We start from the raw sequence: 26,063 nt of genomic DNA on the forward strand, positions 1-26,063 counted from the left end.
TATAACAGGTCATATGGCCTCTCTGCCTCAGTTTTTACATCAGTGCAATGTAGATACTAATCCTTACCTTCCTTAAAGGATGGAGTGTTGTGTGGATTATTCCTTTGAAACTCTTCAGAGTCCTTGGATGTGTGATGTTATAAGTGCAAGATAAGAATTATCTATAAGAATTATATTTACATAATTTTTTCACACACTTATATCCTTGGATAGTTCCCCAAAATCACTGGGACTGCGTGCGGTTTAAATTGAGCAGAAATTGTCCATTAACATGAAAAATAAATAAACACATTAGTACAGATAAACCTCAATAATCTGCCCCCTGCTTATGTGATTTGGTGATGCATTCATTTCTGACATTCATTCATCAATATAGCTAACATAATCAGCTGTACAATAATTCTCACTTTAGTCTATGTATTTAATAATTCTGGAAGTAGTAAATTATGAAATACTGGAAAATAATGTTCCTGTTTCTTTCAGTTTGTCTGATCACAGACCTGTTATAGAGCTTCCCCACTGTGAAAACTCAGGAATCATCATTAGGCTGTATGAGATGCCATACTTTCCCATGGGATTCTGGTCCAGACTGATCAACAGGTTGCTTGAAGTGTCTCCTTACATGCTCTCAGGAAGAGGTACTGACATTTAAATTTAAAACTATCAATGTGTGTGTTTACCTTGAACACCTATTAGCCAAGGGGTTGAATTCAGGTCTACAGATTCAAATCCTAATTCCTACTACTTTCTTGAAATTTTGTGTGCTATATTTTTGTTTTGGGCTAATCTCTGGCCATTTTACAAGTGTAAGAAAACAAAATAGTGGCCATTACTTGTAATTTAAAAACTCTTAGGAACACTTTGTGCCTGCCCTCTGTGTGAGGTGAGAAAGGGAGAATGAAAGCAGTCTCTTGCTCTCTTGTGTTCCCTCTCTCCCCAGCCCACCATGTGTGTGCACACACACACACACACACACACGCCAGACGCAAAGGGAATCTTTGCATTTAAGCACTGATGGGATTAGTTTCTGCAAAAATGGCAGGAAAAAGAAGGGAGGATGTAGAGCCATTGTCTCCTCCTATGCCACATCACCCAGCGGAGCTGGCTGAGCATAGAGGGGATTAGATGCTGCACCGGGGGTAATGCAGTTGCTGTTCGTCACTGAAGACCCCCCCACATCTTTAAAAAACATTGTACCTACTTAGACCCGGTGCCTCTTGGATTTCCTGCTAAGGTAGTGTGCCTTCATATGGCACCCAATACAGGTTATGGCTGTATGACAGAATTCTGCCATTAATGGGGAAAAACCTGGCTATATTGAACACATCCTCTGAGTCTCATCTTGGGGGATATATGCACTCTGACACCCATCTCCTTCTAGGAGTTCTACCATTGACAAGTTTTGTTGTGTTGGCTCCTGGGGCGTGAAATTAATTGCCCTTACACATTTGCTGATGCCCATTTCTTCCCCCTTTTAAAAAAATTCTGCAGACTCCAATTTTATCAGAACCATTTTTAAATCACTCAGTCCATATGAAGGGCCTACTCCCCCCACCGCTTCTCAGTTCACTGGGGTTTTTAATTTTTAATAACATATGAGCATTAGCTGCAGCTAGACGATTCACACAAATGTATCTTTGGTAATGCTCTTCAAATTTTACTTAATACACCTCTGCTATTCTGGCAATTGATCTCCCCTGGGCAGACCATTCCAGTCACATCAGGCTATGGTGCATATGTAATGTAGACATGTCCACCTTGGAGAAAATGGAAGACACCAAGTGATTTCATTTATTGCCTAAGAAACTTTATATTTGACTCCAGTTTACCTGCACTTCAAGGTCTGTACTTTACCTACATTCACCAACTAGTCCATGAGCTGAGTCAATGTTTAGTATTCTTGTATATGCATTGGTGGAATGGTCAAAAATGTGATTAGGATGTTCAGCTTTTCTGGTGATGCACAATTGCATGCAAAGATGCATTCGTTGTTTGTGTTGTATAAATATGTATAAATCTATAAAACCACAAGTACATGCTTACAATAGTATTTTTGGAATGTTCAGCCCAGTTTATAGAGTTCATATTAAAGGTCTGACTTTGACTAACTTTGTTTTCCCTAGAACGAGCTCTTCGTCCTAATAGAATGTATTGGAGACAAGGCATTTACCTGAACTGGTCTCCTGAAGCTTACTGTCTAGTGGAATCAGCAGTATTTGATAGCAATCCAGACAGTTTTTTGAAAATTACAGCTCCTTCTTGCAGAAAAGGTTAAATTATTCCTGAATATGTTCTTGTATCTGCTGTTTGAGTTAAACTTGGTGCATTTCTTCATTTTGCTTGCTCCTTTTAGAACATGCAGTATGTTTTTATAACCGGAGATATGAGGCGGTGGTTCTAATTACTTTTTTTGGGGCTTTTTACAGGTTGTATCCTTTTGGGGCAAGTTGTGGATCACATTGATTCTCTTATGGAAGAATGGTTTCCAGGTTTACTGGATATAGATGTATGTGGTGAAGGGGAAACTCTGTTGAAGAAATGGGCTTTGTGTAGCTTTGAGGATGGCAAAGAGCACCAAAAAATATTACTTGATGATTTACTTGAAAAAGCTGAAGAAGGTATATGTTTTAATTAAGCTAATTAGATTACCCGTATAAATATTTATACAGTAACTCCTTGCTTAACGTTGTAGTTATGTTTCTGAAAAATGCTACTTTAAGTGAAACAATGTTAAGCGAATCCAATTTCCCCATAAGAATTAATGTAAATAGGGAGGGTTAGGTTCCAGGGAAACTTTTTTCGCCAGACAAATGACACACACACACACACACACACACACACACACAGCATAAGTTTTGAACAAACAATTTAATACTGTACACAGCAATGATGATTGTGAAGCTTGGTTGAGGTGGTGAAGTCAGAAGGTGGAAAAGAGTGGGATATTTCCCAGGGAATGCCTTACTGCTAAATGATGAACTAGAACTCGGCTGAGCCTTCAAGGGTTAACACGTTGTTATTGTAGCCTCACATTCTACAAGGGAGCACAAATGGAGGGAGTGGAGACTGCATGGCAGAGACAGAGACCCACACCATGTGTATGAAAACAAGGAGTGCGGTGGCACCTTGAAGACTAACATATTTGTGTGTGTGTGTGTGTGTGTGTGTGAGAGAGAGAGAGAGAGAGAGAGACGCTTTGCCCCTTTAAGTACGCTGACCCCACTCTAAGTACACTGCCTTTTTAAGTAGATCAGCAAGTTGAGACAGTAGCTGCTGCCAGCAAGCTCCCTCTCTCCTGAGCCCTGTCATGTCCCCCCCTGCTCTGTGGAGATGGGGGACAGGAGTGGGGGAAAAGGGGACACCCTCACATTAGCACCCCTCATTCCCCCCACACACAAACGGCAAGCAGGAGGCTCCCGCGAACAGCTCCAAGGCCGAGGGCAGGAGCAGCACACGGCAATGTGAGGAGGGACAGCTGAACTGCCTGGCAATTGATAGCCTGCTGGGTGGCTGCTGCACAGGGAACATAGGGAAGTGGGGAGCTGATAGGGGGGCTGCCAGGCCACCCTGGTTCCAAGCCCCCACCAGCTAGTTCCAACAGGTGGCTCTTTTTCTGCAAGCAGTGGAAAAGCAGGCAGCTGCCAAACAATGTTAGAACGGAGCATTGCACAACTTTAAACAAGCATGTTCTCTAACTGATCAGCAATGTAACAATGAAACAATGTTAACCGGGAAGACGTTAAGTGAGGAGTTACTGTACATGATGCCTATTGCCATAGCATTTAGAGACCTCACATTATTTAAGAACACTTGATTAAAATAAACAAAACCATCCTCATAATGTGGTTCAATAACCACATTTTTTTTGTCCTAATGTCTTTGTATTACAATACAGTATGGGCCAGACTCTGGCTAGCCCCTGCACTGCTGTACAAAGTGGGAGGGTTGAAAGACACTCGCCTACTCATCTGCGGGACCTGATCCAGCAATTCATTATTCATGTGATTTATTCTGACTCATGTTAGTACTGCAGTTGACATTAGTTCTGTTGATTGGATCCTGTACAATGGACACAATTTAAAAAGGCAATGTTAGCCAACAGGTACCACGCATTTACTAGAGTTATTTCCTATTCTAGGTATAGAGAAAAAATGTGGTATCTCAGTTAGCTTAATGCTGTATGGTAACTCTTGACAAAGGCTAGTTTTTAATGTTGACCACTGCATATGCCATTAAACCATGGTTTGGAATTATTTACACATGCAAGAAATGTATATAAATTGAAGTATCTCTCTCTATTTATGTATACAACTAATGCACTTCATATGAACTTTGCATATGTGTACTAACTAGTGACAACTGAATATATGTACGCTTCACTCGGTTTAGTGTGGTGAATATGCTATTTTATCTGCTTTTCAACTGCATCTCATATTTTTTCTTTCTTACTTAGGTGATCTCTTAGTAAATCCAGATCAACCAAGATTTACCATTCCAATAGCCCAGATTGCTCCTGACCTGATATTGGCTGATTTGCCTAGAAATATCATGTTGAACAATGATGAATTGGAATTTGACCAGGCTCCTGAATTTCTGTTGGGTGAATATTTCTTTTTTGTCTCCTCTATATACCTAATATGTGGCAAAGATATTAAAAGTGTAACGTTTATGTAACTTAAGCTATCGGTCTAAATTATGAAACATACTGAAAACATTTTACCTGGTTTTTTTTTCTATTTGATTTGTCTACTGTGCTGCTAAAAGATACTTCTGAATTACAGAGCATTTTTTTTAACTGCGAGTAATATGTATGTTAGGGCCCTGATTTTTCAGATGTGCTGAGCACACATGACTCTCACTGGCTTATGCTCTGTGCTTTTTAGAGTCAGGCCCAGTCAATTTGAGAAAAGATTGATGTTCTTTTATTTTTTTATATTCCCTTCCATTTTCTTTTTGAAAAGGTGACGGTGGTTTTGGATCTGTGTACCGCGCATCATATGGTGGAGAAGAAGTAGCTGTAAAGATTTTTAATAAACATACCTCCCTCAGACTCTTACGACAAGTAAGAAATGTTGCTTCTTTTTATATTGCAGCACTAGTAAAACCACGATAGTGAAGGGTTTGATAATGTTTAAGCACAGTCTCTGCCTTAATTCTGAATTTTCTGCCTTTTAGTGATTAATATTGTTGAAACAAACACAGTTCACCCAGAACTATCAATATTATAATACATGCGGTATTTCACTTGATTTTACAATTTACAGGAGCTTGCAGTGCTTTGTCATCTTCATCATCCTAGCTTAGTATCTTTGCTGGCTGCTGCAATCCGTCCCCGGATGTTGGTAATGGAATTAGCCCCTAAGGGTTCTCTGGATCGTTTACTTCAGCAAGATAGTTCAAGCTTAACTAAAACACTTCAGCACAGGATAGCTCTACATGTAGCAGATGGTTTAAGGTAAATTTTCTTGAAATGCTAATTTTGGCACTGAAAAATATTGACAGTCTGAAAGTAGGAAAGCTTTCTCTTTCCCCTTCCTTGAGTCTCCTTCCATGGAGGTGTATTCTCTTAGTCAAATAAGTTCTATCTTTTTATATTTGATTAATTGAATAGAGGATAAAATACTGTCTGTGTACTTGAAGCAGTGTATACAATGCAGTATACTTCTATTAAATTATGTAAGATCATTCAAAACTCTATAGAAAGGTAATTATTTCTATTCAATTCTATAGCAGTTTTCCATAAGGGATTTGTAGGCACGGGCTACAAGAAGAACATTCTGTCAAGGGCATCTGCTATCATTATTTAATTGGGCATCTGATGACATATATTAGCTTATCCTTTCAAGATCTTAATCAACTGTAAGGCTAGGCTATCATATATTCTTAATTTGTGTGTGTCCCAAAAGAGACAGAATTCTGTACTTTTTTTAAAAAATGTAGTCTAGATTATTTATTTATTCGATTTTCAAGTGAATGAATAAAGGCAGAAAGCACGAAGTGACAACTCACCTGTAGGGCCAGGAACCAGAAAACCACTCACAAGCAGTCGATACTTTTACATTTGGTCTATTCATTGTCTTTTCTCTTGTGTTTTTTGTTTTTTCTATTCACAAGTGGGATTCATGTGAATGGAGAAAAAGCCAGCACTCTTGACCTTTAATTTGTCCCATTCTTTTTAACCTGAAAATCTGTGAATGTCCTCATAAAGGCTAGGGAAATATGATTTTAAAATTACAAAATCTGGCAAGGAAGCTCAGGGGCAGGTGTAGGTGAAACTACTTTTATTTTTTTGTTTAATTGGCTTCTTTTTCAAGTTGGTGGTGTCCCTCTTGGTGAGGTGTCTTGAACTATAATACCAAGTTGTTCATGTACCAATAACTGATATATTGGGATAATTCCAAAATCATAATCCATCAAACAGATATCGTATTAGTGAACTTTTTCCTTCTGATGTTAGAATAATTAAAATTAATAGCATGGCTTACTATAGTATTATTAATGCAGTCAGTGTAAATAGATAGATATGGATTTTAAATGCTTTCACCTAAATACTTTTTTGTTAACAGGTATCTACATTCTTCAATGATCATTTATCGTGATTTAAAGCCTCATAATGTGCTGCTCTTTACATTATATCCCAATTCAGCAGTCATTGCAAAGATTGCTGATTATGGCATTGCTCAGTATTGCTGCAGAATGGGGATAAAAACCTCAGAAGGTACACCAGGTATGGCAAAAAATGCTTTGTTGTATTTTTTGTTTTGTTAAAAAGAATAAAGACAATATTTTGTAATTCCACCATAAGAAGTGTACAGTTAAGGAACAGTCTACATTGCTGTGGTTCTCACCATGTTATAACTGATGAAAACAGATTTATATACCCTGGGTCTGATTGCCATTTACACTAAGGGGCCTTTTACACAATGCTGGCAGTATAATGGGGTGTTAAAAAGAATGTAAGTTAAATTACATTAACTGCTTTTAATTATTTTTTCTTTTGTACAAATATGTTCAGTTTTAATATTTTTATGCCTATTATTTTATTAAAACAATATTTTAAATGTGGTTGGGTTTTCGTGGTCAGTAATGTGCTCTTTAGAGTTCTGATTTTTCAGAGGTGCTGAACACCTGCAGCTCCCATTGATTTTAATTGGATCACATTTACACCATTTGAAGGCCCCTTTGCACTATTAGAGCAATGAAAAAGAAGCCTTAGAGCAGGGGTCTCAAACTCAAATGACCATGAGGGCCACATGAGGACTAGTGCATTGGTCCAAGGGTTGCATCACTGACACCCCCCCCCCCCCACTGCCCCCTGCACCGCCCCTACTCCACCCCTTCCATGAGGCCCCTCCCCTGCCCCGCCTCTTCCCACCCCTTTCCTGCCTCCATTCCAACCCCTTCCCTGAAGTCCTCACCCCAACTCTGCCCCCTCTCTGCCCCCAGGGGGTGCAGGAGGGGTGCGGGCTGTGGTGGGGGCTCAGGGAAGGGAGTTGAGGTGCAGGGTGCAGCAGGGGGCTCAGGGCAGGGAGTTGGGGTGCGGGGTGCAGGAGCGAGTGCAGGATGTGGCAGAGGGTTGGGGTGCAGGCAGGGGGCTCAGGGCAGAGTTGGGGTGCAGCAGGGGGTTGGGGTGCAGGCAGGGGGCTCAGGGCAGGGGGTTGGGGTGCAGGAGGGGTGTGGGATGCGGTGGGGGGCTCAGTGCAGGGAGCTGGTGCAGGAGGGGTGCAGGGAGTGGTAGGGGGGCTTAGGGCAGGGAGTTGGGGGGGTGCAGGAGGGGTTCGGGCTCCAGCCTGACACCATTCACCACTTACCTAGAGCAGCTCCAGGGTGGCAGCAGCGTGCACCGGGGTCAGGGCAGGCTCCCTGCCTGCCTGCCTGCCCGCCCTGGCCCCGCTCTGCTCTGGGAAGCAACCGAAACCATGTCCTTGTGGCCCAGGGGAGGGAAGGATGTGGGCAAGGACACAGGGATCCGTGTGCTGCTTTTGCCGCTCCTCCAGGAACCTCTCCCGAAGCTCCCATTGACCGCGGTTCCCCGTTCCTGGCCAATGGGAGCTGTGGGGGGCGGTACCTGGAAGCCAGAGCAACGCATGGAGCCATCTGCCCCTCTCCCCCGGGCTGCAGAGACGTTGTGCTGGTTGCTTCAGGGAGCAGCGCAGGGCTTGCGGGGCCACAGGGGGCAATCCTGCCGGCCGAATCTGGCCCACGGGCTGTAGTTTGTCCACCCCTGGCCTGGAGGTAGGCTGGGGTGTGGGCCGTGGGCCGCTTGGTGGGCTGCAGGAAATAGCCCTGCGGCCCACGGGCCACGTGTTTTTGAGACCCCTGCCTTAGAGTGAATGAGAATTGGGCCAATTGCCATGAACTTGAGGGCATGACTCCCATATCAGGCCCTGATTTAGGACTGCAGGATGTGCCCTTCCTTTTCAATATTAAATAATGAAGCTCTTTTGGTGGTTAGACTAATAGCACAGAAGCTTATTAACTGATTTACAGATACTTCTTGTACACTGACCTTCCATTTGCTCATTTCTTCTGTGATTTTTCAGCATATGGACTGCTGCCAGTTCAGAGATAGTATGTAATTTTTTGTTAACTTCCTGTGGCATTTTTCATCAAGAGGTATTTATTCTTAAAGGGAGAGGCATGGCATCAGCCTGGCATAAATCATAACTATTAATGAATCATTTATTTCCAGGATTTCGAGCACCAGAGGTTGCCAGAGGAAATGTTATTTACAATCAGCAAGCTGATGTATATTCATTTGGCTTGCTTCTTTATGACATTTTAACAGCAGGAGGTAGAATAATTGAAGGCATGAAGTTTCCAAATGAATTTGATGAATTAGCAATTCATGGAAAATTACCAGGTATGTCATGTTTCCTCAAGATTTAACACTGGAACATACAGAGGGAAAGATCATTTGAATCAGCTACTGTACCAAATGACAAGAGAATAGCCAATGTGACACCATTTTGTTTTTAAAAGGGCTCCACAGGTGATCCCGGCAATTACAGGCTGGTAAGCCTGACTTCAGTACCGGGCAAACTGGTTGAAACTACAGTAAAGAGCAAAATTGTCAGAGACATAGATTAACATAATTTGTTGGGGAAGAGTCAACATGGTTTTTGTAAAGGGAAGTCATGCCTCACCAATCTACTAGAATTCTTTGAGAGGGTCAACATACATGTGGACCAGGGGGATCCAGTGGATACAGTATAACATTTTCAGAAAGCCTTTGAGGTGCCTCACCAAAGGCTCTTAAGCAAAGTAAGCTGTCATGGGGTAAGAAGGAAGGTCCTCTCATGGATCAGTAACTGGTTAAAAGATAGGAAACAAAGGATAGGAATAAATGGTCAGTTTTCAGAATGGAGAGAGGTAAATAGTGGTGTCCCCCAGGGGTCTGTCTTGGGCCCAGTACTGTTCAGCGTATTCATAAATGTTCTGGAAAAAGGGGTAAACAGTGTGATGGCAAAAATTGAAGATGATACAAAACTACTCAAAATAGTGAAGTCCAAAGCAGACTGTGAAGAGGAACAAAAGGATCTCTCAAATCTGGGGGACTGGGCAACAAAATGGCAGATGAAATTCAATGTTGATAAATGCAAAGTAATGCACATTGGAAAACATAATCCCAGCTATACATATAAAATGATGGGGTCTAAATTAGCTGTTACCACTCAAGAAAGAGATCTTGGAGTCATTGTGGATAGTTCTCTGAAAACATCCACTCAGTGTGCAGTGGCAGTCAAAAAAGCAAACAGAATGTTGGGAATCCTTAAGAAAGGGATAGAAAATAAGGCAGAAAAGATCATATTGCCTCTATATAAATCCGTGGTACGCCCACATCTTGAATACTGCATGCAAATGTGGTCATCCCATCTCAAAAAAGATATTTTCGAATTGGAAAAGGTTCAGAAAAGGGCAAGAAAAATTATTAGGGTTATGGAACGGCGTCCGTATGAGGAGAGATTAATAAGACTGGGACTTTTCAGCTTGGAAAAGAGACAACTAAAGGGGGATGTGATAGAGGTCTATAAAATCATGACGGGTGTGGAGAAAGTAAACAAAGAAGTGTTATTTACTCTTTCTCATAACACAAGAACTAGGGGTCACCAAATGAAATTAATAGGCAGCAAGTTTAAAACAAACAAAAGGAAGTATTTTTTCACACTATGCACAGTCAACCTGTGGAATGCCTTGCCGGAGGATGTTGTGAAGGCCGAGACTATAACAGGCTTCAAAAAAGAACTAGATAAGTTCATGGAGGATAGGTCCATCAATGGCTATTAGCCAGGATAGTTTTGGCAGAAGCTGTTTGCCAGGAGCTGGGAGTGGGGGATGGATCACTTGATGATTACCTGTTCTGTTCATTCCCTCTAGAGCACCTGGCATTGGCCACTGTTGGAAGACAGGATACTGGGCTAGATGGACCTTTTGTCTGACCCAGTTTGGCCGTTCATATGTTCTTATAGCAATTGTCATACTGTCTAAGATAAATATTGCCACTTGTGTTGTATCCTATGTCTGACCGCGGCCACTACTTGGAGGATAATGCAAAACAATGAGCAGCTTTTGAATTTTTCTAAAATTACATCCCGTTTTCAAACTGAGAAACTCAGATTTGGTGATATTGGGGCAATATCATCCCTGGTGTAACTTTATTAGAGATACATCAGGGATCAAATCGGTGCACTCTGTAAAGAAACAGGATTTTTGTATGCTTAGAACTAAATTCAGACCTGGTGTAAGAGAGAATATGTTCATTTTGTAGGCTGCATTTTATTCTTTAACCTTGTTTAATGTCATGTCCATATAAGGTGATACTGGGGATATCACCATGCATTTTGATGGACCAAAAAGAAAACATTAATTCACCATAATTAATATTTAAATTTTGCGTTTGAACTCTCAGTGCCTAAGATGATGAGGTAAAGCACTGTGAGAATTTAACCTCATAAATCCCATAAATGTTATTGGGAGTTCCTGTGCAGTGTGCTGAAAATTCACCCATATGATGAAAGACTTCTTCTAATTCTGTTTAATACCATTCTCTCTGCCTAACAGACGAGTAAATTTTCAAAACAAAGTGCATGGGCATTGCCGAAGTCACCATTAAAAAGTCAACATTCGCCAGCAGTTACCGCTTAGATCCAATTCTAAAATTAGGGAAACAGTGATGCCTTGGGCATCATGATGTACCTGTTGGTAATGACAACCACTCTAGCTGTGTAACTCCAGTTTGCTGTTAATAGAAGTTGAGCACTTAATCTCTATGCAGTTTGAAATTTTACTCTAGTGTGGGATGTATCTCTGGACAACTTTGTAAGAAGTTGTGAGAAATTCTGGTAAGAAGAATGGTATTCATAACTCTCAGTCTTTAGTTGTGATAAATTGTAATAATTAGGCAATTATCTAATTGGCAGCACAAAATGTGTATTTTAGATCCTGTCAAAGAATATGGGTGTGACCCCTGGCCTGAAGTTGAAAGTTTAATCAGCAAGTGTTTGAAAGAAAACCCTCAGGAAAGACCTACATCGGCCCAGGTAGATTGTGGTTGTATTATACAATTTCTAGTTTAGCATCTACCGTTGACTTATTATGCTCTACCAATTCAAGAGGAAGTGGTGAATTTAAGTTAGGACTTGTCTATGCAGTGTAAACCTCTGGCATAGTCTGCACCAGAGGGGTGTATATTCTAGCCCGTTCTAGCAAGTTGCATACTAACTGGCCCGCGTAGACCCTGCCCTAAAAGTTCCATAATGGGTATTATGTAGTCTCGTTTCAAACAGGACTACATTAACATGCGCTACGGAACTTCTGGGTCCATGGGGGCCAGTTAGTGTGTTACATACCAGTGTACTAGAATTTACACCCCGGTGGTTCGGACTAGTGCACTGTGTAGATAAACCCTTCCTAAGAAGTACAATATTTTCTCCTCCCTAGTTTGAACAGAAACATTTGTGCAAAATACAAATCGGCCATTTTCTTTTATATTTTGCCATGAATCATCCAGTCATGTTTCTGCCACTTCATTACTTGATGATTAATACTCTTATATGCTAGCCACATAGGATTCATGCCAGATAGACATTTTCAATTAACATTACACAACAAGAACTAGTTATAAAATTGTGGATGCAGTTAATCTACACCACTCCGTACATCTTCTATAATGGTATGGCTCTAAAAGCTACCATAGTGTGTCTTCTATCACAATACTACCTTGCTCTGTAATATTGGGTAAGATTTTCAAAAGTGCCTTAAGTGACTTAGGAGACTAAGTCACATTGACATTGTCCTGTAGTTTCAATTGGGAAAATGTATTCTTTACTTCCCCCTGAAAAACAGTAATGTAGTGCATAGTGACTGTGTACCTGCAGTACATGAGTGACTATTGCATGCTGTATACTGTGTACATACCTTGTACTTTGTTATCCTTCAGAATGAAAAGTGCTATCTGTTAATTTACAGGCTGTTATCTTGTGGTGTCCTTTACAGGTTTATGATATTTTGAACTCCGCAAAGCTTATCTGTTTGATGAGACATATTTCAATACGTAGTGCCTTTGCAGCAGAGTGCATGGTTGCAGCTAATCAAAGCTGCAAGAAGGCAGGGGTCTGGATCGGTACTGGAAATACAAAAAAAGGACAGGTTTCATTTATTGACTTAAATACAGATGGCTATACTTGTGAGGTAGGTGTGAAGTTGTCATTTATTACTAACTCCTTGGCATTGATAGATCTGATGTTTCTATATTTACATATTAAATGCATTTTAACAGTAGGGTATAGCTTCTGGAAAGCCTAGATCCCAGCTTTGACTGCTTTCATGCTGTACAGCCATATCAGCTACGTCTCATGGCCAAGAATTCCAAAGGCATTTGATATAAGAATCAGCACTGATACCATGAGATGAAGCAAAACAGCTGCCACTGGTCTGTTTTTGTTGTTTTTTGCTGTGTAGACTTACCTTATGAAACTATAAAACATTAGAATTGATAGTTACTGTACTGACGGGGAGGTGGGGACTTTGAGGCTTAATTCCCTATGTCTGAAAAGTGCTTTGAGATCCTCAGATCAAAAGGGCCACAGAAATGCTTCTTTTTTTAAGAGCAATTACTGAGGGTGTCTCAGGGAGGGGCATAGCTAGAAGTCATGGGATGGAACTGAGTAAAGTGGAATTTAATATGAGTATCATGAGACTTCCTGACAGGTGAAGCTGTTTAGCTTATGGAATATAGAGCAGGGGAAAGGCCCCGGGGAAAAGGACTTGATGATCATTCAAGGTCCCTTCCAGCTCCACATTTCTATGGTTCTGTGATCATCTTACTCTCCCTCCTGTCCGTCCAACACCCCTCACAATATTGTCCTACCACCAATGTATTTCTTTCTTCCAGTGGGCTGGCTGTATGCCAACCCTCAGCCTTTTTGCACTGAGGTCAGAACACAGACCAATAGTCCTGATAATCCTGCAGCCCAACACAACTTCTTGTAATTCCCACTCCTCCCAAGAGACTCTCGCTGCTGTGGAATGCACCCACCAAATGTCAACATTTAGTTTCTGGAGTTCCCATATTCAGTATTGTCACAAGAAGCAGATTTGTAAACTGGAAGATGGATTACCCAGGCTAGGTATGCAAAGTTGCACATGTGTTTCACTACCAGCACAGGATATAACTCCTCACGGAGCATGTTAAAAGAAGGATTTCTGTGACACAATAGACAGTAGTGAGACACAGGCATGAAATAGCAGATACTGTGTTACATTTGAAACGGCTGCTTTCTGGGGAAGGGGGGGGATACTTTAAAATGAAATATTTTAGATCTCTGCTTTATTTCCATCAATTAAACTGTGCCACAGAAAGTACCATAAGTGCAGTTCCATTTCTTTGCTTCTCTAACAGCTTTCGGATCATTAGCTGCTATATGTTGAGAATGTATGTGTTCCTGGTAGTTAGTTAATTAATGTGTTAGATCACCATGCTGGCCTTCTCACAGCATTGGGCAGACAGATGGTGCATTCTTAAAAGGACAGGCATGGCATCAGCCTGCCATGGATCATCGCTATTTATGAATCATTTATTTCATTTATCTGAATGCCAGAGGTTGCCAGAGGAAAAGATGAAAGTATCTTCTGCTAATTGGGGATTTCTTTCCATTGGGAAGAAAGGCCATCTTCCCAGAAGGGCCTACTGTTTTTACTTTATGTAATTCACTCATGTAATCCTCGCTGAAAAATAACCAGGCTGCTTTTAATTATTTTTTCTTGACACAGGACATTGCAGATGGAAGAATCTTGTGTTTGGCTTTAGTGACTCTTCCTACAGAGAAAGAAAACTGGATTTTGGCAGGAACCCAGTCTGGTTCTCTGTGGGCATTTAATACAGAAGATGGAAAAAACAAACACCATCTTCAGAAAATGTCCGATTCTGTTACCTGTTTATACAGCAACTTTTTTTCAAAGCAAAGGTATAATTTAGAGTGTACTACAGGCTACATTTTGAAATCTGATGTCACAGCAATATTAACAAAATGGGTGGTTGTACACGCAGACACCTATATTGTGCCTGCAGCCACATACTTTGCACATGTGTTAACTTGCTCTCAGGCAGAGCTTAAGTGCTTATTTTTGGACATGTGGCCCTGTGTTCACTTTTAGTGACCAATAAAACCCCTGATCTGCCAGACACTTCTGTTTTTAAATCTTCTTTAATGAATGTCCTTTCATGAGGCAATTCTGGAATTTATAATTTCATTTCAGCAAACAGAAGAATTTTTTTCTGGTGGGAACAGCTGATGGCAAAATAGCAGTTTTTGAAGACCAAGTAGTAAAGGTAAATTTAACGTATACAGTACTCTCTCTTTAAAAAATGTAATCCGTAATATGTAAAGTAACTACTTCTAATAGCTTTCTTTCATGCAGTTTACCAAAAAGAAAGAGGGGGTGCGGGGGAGTGCTGAACCAAAATCCAGTGGCACAAAGGAGTTCATCTTCAAGTGATTGCTCATGTGTATTCCACAATAGGTATGTGTGCTTGCCATGTGCACCGGTGCTGGAAATTTTTCCCCTAGGACCACCCATGGGGGAGAGCGCCCCCCCCACGACCCCTGGAGTGACGCCTGCCTGGCATGGTATAAGGGGGGCTGTGCTTCCCTCACCCTCAGTTCCTTCTTGCTGCCAGTGAAGGTGCATCGGAACTGCTCTGCTCCAGCTTTGCTGTAGCTCGTCCCCAGAACTCTTCATTTGTTCAGTAGTACCTGTAGTCAGTTAGCTAATTCAGTTAGTTTAATTAGTCATTGAGCCCAGGCCAGGGCATGCCCCGCTCCCCAGCCTTTAAGTCGTGCTGCTTTTGTAGGCGCTCTATGCCAAGGAGCAACCTTCATGCAGATTGTCTGTGCTGTTTGGGAGACACCCATATCAGCGAAAGGTGCAAGATCTGCAAGTCTTTCAAGCCCCGGACTAAAAAAGAAAGGGACATTAGGCTCCGGGCCATCCTGATGGAGTCAGCGCTGGCCCCAACCCCAGCATGCTGCTCTGAAGGTACCCGGTACAGCGGCGTCAGTATGCGGAGACCCTCCGGGACCATTGTCCAGTCAGCACCACTCCCCGCCACGGGGCATGCCAAGAGGACCGGAAAGACTCCCTCTTTGTAACGGCACCGAGGGAAGTCTGGGACAGAGGGTAGGCCCATATCAGGTAGTCCTCGATCCTCATTGGGCCCTAGGCCTCCCACTCACGTTGAGCGGAGTAGCCAGGCCCCTTCAGAGCAGGCCCAGTGGTACCAGTGGGCACCATGGCCTCCGGCGCAGCCCCCGGTGGGGGCTCGCTTGGTGGCCGGGGCCTCGGAAGCACCGTCGGCATCCATGCTTAAACCACCAGAAAAAAGGTCGGTGGGACCTGTGTCCTCTGTACTGTGCCCGGAGTCCAACCAGGTGGTGGATCCTCCGGTGCCGGACAACACCCAAAGCACCACACCGGCCTCTCCCTGTCCGGAGGATCTGATTACGTCCTCGCCCCCCTCCATGCCGCAGGAGGATTACCGGGCCCACCAAGACCTCCTAAAAAGGGTGGCAGCAAGTCTCCACCTCCAAGCTGAGAAGATGGAAGAGCCCTCAGACTCCATGTTCAATGTGCTGTCCCCTTCAGCACCGGGCAGGGTGGCCTTGCCACTCCATGAATGGGTGGCAAGAATTTCAAATGTCCTGTAGCAAACACCAGCCTCGTTGGCTCCCATCTCCAAAAAGGCGGAGTGCAAGTACTTTGTACCCACGAAGGGACACGAGTATCTGTATACCCACCCAGCGCCCAACTCCTTGGTGGTCGAGTCAGTCAACCACAGGGAGAGGCAGGGGCAACGAGCCCCAACCCCCAAGAACAAAGACTCTCGGAGGCTGGATACTTTCAGGAGAAAAGTTTATTCTTCCTCAAGCTTTCTGCTACAAGTAGCAAACCATCAGGCTCTCCTGGGTCGCTACGAGTTTAACCTCTGGGAATCCCTCCCCAAGTTTGAGGACTCCTTCCAGGAGCACGATAAGAAGGAGTTTAGGGTGCTCATGGAGGAAGGGGCGGCAGCCATAAGGGCATCCCTGCAGGCCGCTTCGGATGCAGTGGACACAGCCGCATGGTCCATGGCCTCAGCGGTATCCATGAGACGGGCGTCATGGCTTCTGCTCTCTGGGCTCTCCAGCGAAGCGCAGTCGTCAATGTAGGATCTCCCTTTCGATGAGAAGGCTCTGTTTGCTGAGGAAACAGACATAAGGCTGCATGGCATGAAAGACTCCCACACGACTCTCCAGACCTTGGGCCTCTATGTCCCTCCTCCGGCAAAATCCAAGTTCAAGCCGCAGCAGGCTCCCACCCAGGTCGCCCTCCCAAAGTACAAGGCTGCCCACAAAAAGCAGCAGAACTATAGAAAGTGCCCACAATGGCAATCCCGGCCTGCCCCCAAGCCTGGGTCTTCTAAGGTCAAGCAGGCAGGCAAAAGGTGTTTTTGATCGGACACTCGGGGGTTCCCTGCCAGTTCTCAGCAGGGACCTGCCCCCAGAAAAGTTCTCTTTCTCCAATCGGTTGTGTGCTCACCTCCCGGAATGGTCGTGCCTCACCTCAGACCAATGGGTCCTCAACACCATCTCCTGAGGTTTCACCCTTCAGTTTACCTCCTCCCCGCCCAACCACCTCCGCCCCCTTGATGTCCCTCCTGGGGGACCCCTCTCACGAGGCTCTGCTCAAGCAGGAGGTGGGGTGGCTCCTGGACCTAGGAGTTATAGAGGTGGTGCCCAAGGAGTTCCTGGGCAAAGGGTATTACTCCTGGTATTTCCTTATCCCGAAGGCCAAAATGGGGCTCAGGCCCATCATGGACCTGTGAGGCCTGAACCACTACATGGTGAAACTCAAGGGCTCATCGACTCGGTCACAAGGTTCCTGGTGATGACGGCGAGGGCTTGCCTGCAACTGCTGGGTTACATGTCTGCGTGCACATATGTGGTCTGTCACGCCAGACTCAGAATGAGGCCCTTCCAGCTCTGGCTGGCCTCTCAGTTCTCCCAGACCACAGACAGAATGGCAGTGTCTCACCATGCCAAACTCTGTGATCACCTCCCTGCAGTCGTGGTCCGCCCCAAACAACATGCTCCAAGGGGTCCCGTTCAGGGACAGGGCCCTGTCATTGGAGCTGGTGTCTGACGCGTCGGACCTGGGTTGTGGGGCCCATGTGGGGAACTTTCAGACCCAAGGCCTGTGGTCTGTACAAGACCTACCTCTTCATATAAAAGTCAACGAACTCAGGGCTGTGCAACTGGTGTGTATGACCTTCCGCTTGCACCTGGAGGGTAAGGTAGTCAGGGTTCTCACGGAAAACACAGCCTCGATGTTCTATATCAACAGACAAGGTGTGGCCTGATCCTCTGCCCTCTGCCACTAAGCTCTCAGTCTGTGGGACTTCTGTATAGCCCATGACATCTACCTAAGAGCCTTCCACCTGTCGGGCTCCCTGAATGTGAGGGCAGATCACTTGAGCAGGGATTTTTCCTCTCAGCACAAGTGGTCTCTACACCCAGAAGTGGCTCACCAGGTCTTCTGAAGGTGGAGTACTCCCCAGGTGGACCTATTTGCAACCCGGCAGAACCGATGATGCCCGTGGTTCTGCTCCAGGGGCGGCCTAGGGAAGGGCCCTATCTCCGATGTCTTTACCCTGTCCTGGTCAGGCCAGCTCCTCTACGCCTTTCCCCAGTTCCCTCTGATCAGCAGGGCCTTGGAGAAAATAAAGATGGACAAAGCCAGGGTCCCCCTCATTGCCCCGGCGTGGCCCAGGCAGCACTGGTACAGGACCCTCTGGGGGCTGGCGGTAGCTCCGCCATGGCAGTTGCCGCTCAGCCCGGACCTGCTCTCTCAGGACCAGGGCTGCCTCCTCCATCCCAACCTAGCAACGCTTCACCTCATGGCGTGGCTGCTCAGTGGCTAGGTGGCAAGGAAAGGACATGCTCGGAACAGGTTCAGTGCGTCCTTGAAATTAGACTGCCCTCCACTTGCCGCTCCTATGTGGCGAAGTGGTCTCGGTTTTCAAGGTGGGCAGCAGGCCAAGGTGTTTCCCCGACAGCTGCCCAGATCCAGCTTATCCTTTATTACCTCCTCCACCTGAGGGCCCAGGGACCTGCACCCTTGTCAGTCAGGGTACACTTGGCTGCCATATCGGCCTTTCATCCCCCAGTGCAAGGGCACACAGTGTTTTCCCATGCTATGAGCAGCCGGTTCCTTAAGGTTTTGGACCGTCTCTACCCATATTCCAAGCCCCCAATTCCACAGTGGGACCTAGACCTGTTGCTGGCTCGTCTCACGAGGGCCCCGTTTGAACCACTGGCCACATGTTCCTGGTCTCACCTCTCGTGGAAGGTGGCCTTCCTGGTAGCTATCGCATCGGCTAGGCGGGTCTCAGAGCTCAGGGCCCTAACCTCCAAACCGCTGTATATGGTTTTTCATAAGGACAAGGTCCAGCTCCACCCACACCCCGCGTTCCTCCCGAAGGTGGTCTCCGCCTACCACATGGGTCAGGACATTTTTCTGCCAGTCCTCTGCCCCAAGCCTCACACGACTAGTGAGGAACACCGTCTCCACACGCTCGATGTGAGGCGAGCTCTGGCTTTCTACCTCGAGTGGACCAAGCCGTTCTGAAAGTCTTCGCAACTGTTCGTCGCCTCGGCTGAGTGCACGAAAGGTCAGCCGATTTCCACTCAGCAGCTTTCTAAGTGGATCACTTCGTGCATCTGTTCCTGTTAGGAGCTGGCAGGGGTTCCCCTGCCGCCCATTATGAGGGCACACTCGACTTGGGCACAGGCCTTGTCGACTGCCTTCATGGCCCACGTCCCCATCCAGGACATTTGTAGGGCCACCACCTAGTCTTCGGTTCACCTGTTCACCTTGCACTATGCGATAGTCTCCCAGGCCAGGGATGATGCCGGGTTTGGCAGGGCGGTACTCCAACCTGAGAACTTGTGAACTCCTACCCACCTCCAACAGATATAGCTTGGAATCACCTATTGTGGAATACACACGAGCAATCACTCGAAGAAGAAAAGACAGTTACCTTTTCTGTAACTGGTGTTCTTCGAGATGTGTTGCTCATGTCTATTCCACACCCAACCTTCTTTCCCCTCTGTCGAAGTTGTCTGGCAAGAAGGAACTGAGGGTGGGGGGAGTGCAGCCCCCCTTCTATCATGCTAGGCAGGCGCCGCTCCAGGGATCGCGGGGGGCCGCTCCCCCCTACAGGTACTGCTAGGGGAAAAATTTCTGGCACCGGTGCACTTGGCGAGCACGCACACCTATTGCGGAATAGACATGAGCAACACATCTCGAAGAACACCAGTTATGGAAAAGGTAAACTGTCTTTTATAAAGGTATAGAAAGTCTGGCCCTGTATCTGTTCTGTAAAATATATGTTCTTGGTTTATCAATTTCTAAGTTGCCTTGTATAAGTATATACTATATGTTTCTAATGGAGGGTATATTTCTTCTTACAGTACAAGGGTGCGGCACCTTTGAAGATCTTATCTATAGGGAATGTCAGCACACCGCTTACGTGCTTAAGTGAATCCACATGTGCATCTGAAAAAAATATAGTCTGGGGAGGCTGTGGAACAAAGATCATATTATTATCTGGTGATATATCTATTCAAACTCTGATTGAGACAAAGACAAGTCAGCTGTGAGTTTTTTATGCTAATGTAATTTGGTTGTTCTTGTTTTCATTGACATTTTTCTATCAGTGTTTTGTCTGAGAATCCAGACCTATTGCTTGTTCTTTGTAAATACCTTATTTCCAATTTTTTCTTTTAATAATATTTAAAAAGAATATAAGATCAACTGATATTTAATATATTTGTTCTAGTTTTAAAGCAAACATTAAGTAGTATGTATTTTTATTTTACAAATGTGGTAGGAAGTAAATGTATGTTCTATGAATATAGAAATGCTATTGGGCAAAGGCACACATGGGAAGAATTTGCTCTACTCCCATTTATTTCATTGGGAGCCATTTACATGCATTGAGCTTAGGATTTGACCGTATATATTCATATAGTTATAAGGTATGTGTTTACGTCTTTGCCCAATATACATACATTGCATTTGATTCCTCACCACTAATTCTTAAAAGGCTATAATTTTATTGTGATGAAGATACCAAAGGTCTTATTCATATATCAGACTGTGAGGCTGAAGTTGTTGAGCATACAGTCCTCACCCCAAATCAGTGAGGCAGAAGGATGCTCTTTTCAAATTGCAGAGATATTATGATCAAAGTTTGCACAATCATGGGATTTGTAGGAGATTCAAATAACTAAGTAATCAAAAACATTGTCACTAGAGTTAAAAACAGAGGCAAAGCAGACTGGGCAGAATCAGGCTGGCCCCGTTTTGGGACTGGTCTTTTGTTGTGCTGAGCAGCTCTCCAAAAGAAGTCAAAAGTCCTTAGCAGCTTGCAGGATCTGGCCCTTTGTTAGAATAGAAAGAAGTGGTGTTTGCTCTGTTGTGACCTGACAAATATGCGTAGGGAAGATTTGTTAATAGATACTGGACTTGGTTCTGCTTCCGTGGAATTCAGTGGTAAAACATCCATTGACTTTGTTGGGAGTAGGAGCAGGCACGTTACAATTTCCCATACCTTGAACCAGTAGTTACATTATAGGCCTGGATCTGATCTCACTTTAAATGTTTTTATACTGGTGTAACTCCACGGACTGTAAACATTCAGATCCGATCCTTTATTTTTAAATTTATCCAGGCCCACTTTGTTTTTAGGCTGCATGGGTCTGTAATTGTAGGCAGAGCTTACCTATTAGGAATATAGTGTACGCTTAATTTTTTTCCCTCTTTCTTAGATTCTGTCACAAGGCTTACAGTGACGCAAACATTATTTCAATAGCAGTAGACAAATCTATCTACTTGGCTAAGAAAAACAGCCATTTTGTGGAAGTTTGGGATAAGAAAACAGAGAAACTTTGTGAACTAATTGACTGTGCACATTTTCTAAAGTAAGCGTCTTATTTTGTATTGTTATTGTGTGTAATAGACGAATAGTGGATTCGTCTGGGAGATTTTGTCTCGTGAAATACTTCACATTTTGGGGGTGGCAGGGAAGGGAATCACTGCTGAGACCAATTCTGTTGTCAGGCATGGCTTTTCTTTCCCCTCTTCTGGTCCTAAGTTTTGGACTGGTCCAGGCAGGCTCTAAGGATTTTTCCCTGGCTTTCATTCTTGAGCTTCTAGTAATTTAACCCCAAATGTTTATTTCACTGACTACCTGTGACCCCAGATGAACGCTTTAACTCTGTGGGACTCCTGTCCATGCCACCACAGCTATGGGCTGACCTAGGGTAGTTAGATAGCATTATTATCTCCCACCCCTTGCTCTATGCCCAGATTGAGAACACAGGGAACATATCTCAAAATTTCAGATAGGGTGGTTTAATTTTGCTATCTATTGCTCCTGTCCTTCAGAGCCTAACCCTGCAAGGTATTAAATGGCTCCTGGGCCTTTTGAGTGCCCTCAAATCCCGTTGAACTCAAGAATCTGTGAGAGAGTGACGCTGAGATGAGAGCATATCAGAGTTACCCAGGAGATACTCAACAGCTCACAGCTTCTGCCTTCAAGAAGAGAGATTCTAAGATGCCAGAAGTGATCACCATTAGTATTAATCCATGACGTAGTAGCTTTTCATCCAATGTATAAAATGCACATACTGGATCCTCTGGGGACCATAACTATAACACATATACTATATGCAAATATATACAACTACATACATATGGTACACACAACTATATGTATGCATGTTAGTTGAAAATAAATTCACTCATGCTAATAAAATTACTCATATTAGCACATTGCGAGAGGAAATCCTGGCTCCTGAAAGGATTGCATTTTTTGGGGGGGGAAGGATGTTTTAATTTATTTTGGTCTGTGCAGGGATTTCTCTTCCCCTGCCTTGCCAGTCTTTCTTTTTCATATAGGAGAGAATTTAGAATATGGAAGGGAAGGTTTCATTTCTGAGTTTCCTTTGTCCCCAATCCATAAACCGTACTAATTAGATTGGTAACCAAAATACCCTAAAATAGTTCCCATCCTCAAATTATCTCCTGCTAGGCTACACAAGCCTAGTTAATTTAACTCTTTGTACACACTTCTCTTCTCACCTGGTGAAAAGCTGGTGAAAATGAGTGCTGTTTCATTCTCGTGCTGCTGTGAGCAGTAGCATCAATGTCATCCTCTCCTTTAAAAGACTAGAACAGGGAATTATTCAAATGCAGCTTTGAGAGTTGAAGAGAAAGGAGAGCTACCCATGTCCAATTTAAAGCCCTGTTCAGGTTGCCCAAGTTAAGACTGATGGTTATTAAAACTTCAGAAGCTTTCCTCCCAACTTGTTTAATGTAAGGAAGTTTCTTAGGCTGGGATTCATGCAGTCTGCATTGACACCAGATTTTAAAAAATTTGTCCAGTGCAAGGACGTCAACTTAGCAATTATCCAATGAAATATCCATGCATGCAAGCAATTTTTAATACAAAATCTCTTCATATTGTTAGGGAAGAAGTAGTGAAACTAAATAAAGAATCAAAACATACAGTGGCTTATTCTGGAAGAGTGAAGACCATCTGTCTACAAAAAAATACTGCCCTCTGGATAGGAACAGGGGGAGGACATATCCTGCTGCTTGATTTATCAACACGTCGTCCTATACGAATAATACGCGATTTTTGTGCCTCTGTTCGAGTCATGCTGACAGCCCAGCTAGGTAAGTATTCAAAAGAAACAATCTTTCATTATAGAATCTGACAATTCCTGTTTGACATGACATTCCATGAACTAATTAGAATATTCATTGTTTTTCATTCACTCTATTCTATTTGCATGTTTAATCTAATCAATCTAAATCCTTATGTGAGTAAATACCAAAGAATGTGCTACTGGTGCTCAGATGTGACAGCAGTGGCTCCCCCACTTTTTCTAGCGAAGCCCCACTTGTGACCAATAGCATCTCGCTCCCAGCCCCTTTCGTGCCATGCCCCCACACGCTTTCCACCATCCTTCTGTCCATTTTATTTCTCCTGTTCTGTTTGCCTGTTTTCTCTTTCTTAATTCTCTCCCTTTTTCCTTTTCTCTCTCTCTCGCGTGCTGTGTGCGTGTGTGTAATCTTGTTGCTTTCTAATCATTCTTTTTTACTTATTTGATTTGTGGCTCCCACTCTCAGTTCCCACTGAGCAGAACTCTAATGGGTGCCCCCATAGGGCAGAGTTACATGTGCAGCTTTCAATTCAGCTGTGTGAAGTAGGAGCAGGGGATAGAAGCTTGGGTTAGTGGGCTGCTGTCAGAGCCTACAGCTTTGTATGTATCAGCTGCTCCTGTGGCCATGGCCACTTCTATTATGAGCCACTGTGGAAGCAGGGACTGAGGGGGGGTGGTTTTCAAGGAGTTACTTCTGTTTTATACATAGCCAGAGGAGCACATGTGCAGAAGGGTCAGATTTGGGGTATGGTAATTTTTCCATCCCCACTGTTCTTCTGTGTCCCCCAGACTAATCTAAACATCCCCAGGTTACAATATGTCATAGTGCAAGGATGGAAAACTTAGGTATATGTATTATAGTAAAATACTCTGGAACAGTGTTTCCCAAACTTTTTTGGCCATGGAACACTTTTTAGCCTATTACGGAACACTTACAATATTATTTTGTAATCGTTTGGTTTTCAAATAGAAAATTGCATTATTTATGCTCAAATATATTTTATTTTATAAAACAAAGTAAAAATACAAATTTAAAGTAACTTAAACTAACAGTTTCTAACTGGAAAGCACGTATAAAGTAGTACAAAAATCAAGTGCAAGAGTCAAAATTAAATTCTAGATTCTTTCACGGAACACCTATTCACATCGTGTGGAACACCAGTGTTCTGCAGAATACAGTTTGGGAAACGCTGCTCTGGAATATTGTGCGTGGACTTCATTCATCTACTAAACACTCCTAAGCTGCATCTCCGCTGTCAGTATGGAATAAAGCATGTTCATAGTAAGAAAAGTGACTCTAAAGCTAACATTGTGGAGTTCCCACACTTACTATATTCCTGTTAGTCAATTCCGTACTTTAAAGCTCCGATATCTTCTCATTGGCATCACTGTAAACCCAATCTATTTTCTTTCTGCAGCACTGACTCTATTAAATATATTCTACAGTCAGACTTAGCTGGTGGTGATGATGATGATGATTCATAAGGCAGAATAAATTTCAATTCACTCTGACTAACCCTTCAAAAGGTATTGGCTCTGCAGTGCTTCAAGCAATAAAAAAAGTTTATTTTCATAAAGGAAGCAGAGGGCACATAGATTGACTCAGAAGGTGTTTTTCCGTTGTTGTTTTTTTGACTATGGCCCCAATCCTATAAATAGAACGGCTTCCATGGACCCCTGGTCCTGTCCAGAGACACGTGGTATCCATTTGCAAGATCAGGGCCTATAACAGCAGTTTATAAAGTACTTAGGTCTTTAGATGACAGAGTGCCAGCTAAATATTAATTTATTAGAAAGTCAGTATTAGATATTTCTCTTCACTGTGGTCCTTATAGTTACAGCATTAGCCCCTTGTTATAATGTAAATAATAATTAAGGCTAAAATTTTGTCTCGCATATTTTTAGTAAAAGTCACGGACAGATCACAGGTAATAAAGAAAAATTCATGGAAGCCCATGACCTATCCCTGACTTTTACTAAAAATATGCATTCAAAATGAGGAACTGCAGGCTCTCCAGACCACCCACAAGGGCCTGGCTGGGAGCCGCAGGGTCCCCCCACCACCCTGGCGCCAAGCTCGGGTAACCCCTGCCACCTGCAGTAGCTCGGATCTCAGTGCACCCTCATCACTTGCAGTGGCTCGGAGCTGTGGGGCACCCCAGCTGCCTGCGGTGGCTCCGGGGCACCTTGGCCACCCATGGCAGCTCTGTGCTCTGGGGCACCTGCAGTTACTGGGGTGCATCCCCACCATCCACAGCAGCTGAGAGTTTCCCGGAGCCCCACTGCCCACGAAGGCCAGGAACTCAGGGTCTCCCTGCCCCCTGGGAGCTCCAGGCACCCCACCCCCACTGGGAGCTGCGGGGCAGCCCTGCTTCCTGCCCCAGCTGGGAGCTCGGGCCCCCGCAGTTCCCAGCTGCTAGGGGTGGTGAGGGATCCTATAGCTCCCAGGCACCAGAGGTTCAAGTCATGGAGGTCTCTAGAAGTCATGGATTCTGTGACCTCCATGAGAAAATCATAGCCCTAATAATAATTCACTACTATTTTATTTAATGGTGTTGAATTCTACAGTGATAGGATCCTAACAAGTACATTTTACAATAATACTAGTTTGTTGATTTTTAAAACCTGGATTCTCTAATTCTTAGTTTCCAGGGACCTTAATCTTCAGAAAAATCAAATTCTGCATATGGAAAGATAATGATTTAAAATAAAGAGCTTAATTTTGTGTGCTCCATGCAGTGTGCTTACAGTTTTTGTAGATATAAGAAGTTTTGTTAAAATAGACACCCAATT

The 26,063-nt window shown here is 43.7% G+C and overlaps 1 protein-coding gene across 2 annotated transcripts in view; it reads left to right on the forward strand.

Moving 5' to 3' along the window:
• The window catches only part of LRRK2 (leucine rich repeat kinase 2), a 119,819-nt gene that overhangs the window by 86,419 nt on the left and 7,337 nt on the right, over nt 1-26,063 (forward strand). The window contains exons 35-49 of one of the 2 annotated variants that reach the window (XM_077835196.1): nt 484-638; nt 2,124-2,270; nt 2,427-2,618; nt 4,454-4,600; nt 4,962-5,062; nt 5,265-5,455; nt 6,567-6,727; nt 8,693-8,863; nt 11,440-11,540; nt 12,496-12,690; nt 14,272-14,465; nt 14,758-14,830; nt 20,010-20,194; nt 21,369-21,521; nt 23,072-23,280. In XM_077835196.1, coding sequence (XP_077691322.1) covers nt 484-638; nt 2,124-2,270; nt 2,427-2,618; nt 4,454-4,600; nt 4,962-5,062; nt 5,265-5,455; nt 6,567-6,727; nt 8,693-8,863; nt 11,440-11,540; nt 12,496-12,690; nt 14,272-14,465; nt 14,758-14,830; nt 20,010-20,194; nt 21,369-21,521; nt 23,072-23,280 — 2,375 coding nt within the window. The remainder of the gene's footprint in view (nt 1-483; nt 639-2,123; nt 2,271-2,426; nt 2,619-4,453; nt 4,601-4,961; nt 5,063-5,264; nt 5,456-6,566; nt 6,728-8,692; nt 8,864-11,439; nt 11,541-12,495; nt 12,691-14,271; nt 14,466-14,757; nt 14,831-20,009; nt 20,195-21,368; nt 21,522-23,071; nt 23,281-26,063) is intronic. The other variant, XM_077835206.1, reaches the window with a different exon arrangement.

The sequence above is a fragment of the Eretmochelys imbricata genome, chromosome 1 (genome assembly GCF_965152235.1).
Source record: "Eretmochelys imbricata isolate rEreImb1 chromosome 1, rEreImb1.hap1, whole genome shotgun sequence".
NCBI classification, from domain to species: domain Eukaryota; kingdom Metazoa; phylum Chordata; order Testudines; family Cheloniidae; genus Eretmochelys; species Eretmochelys imbricata.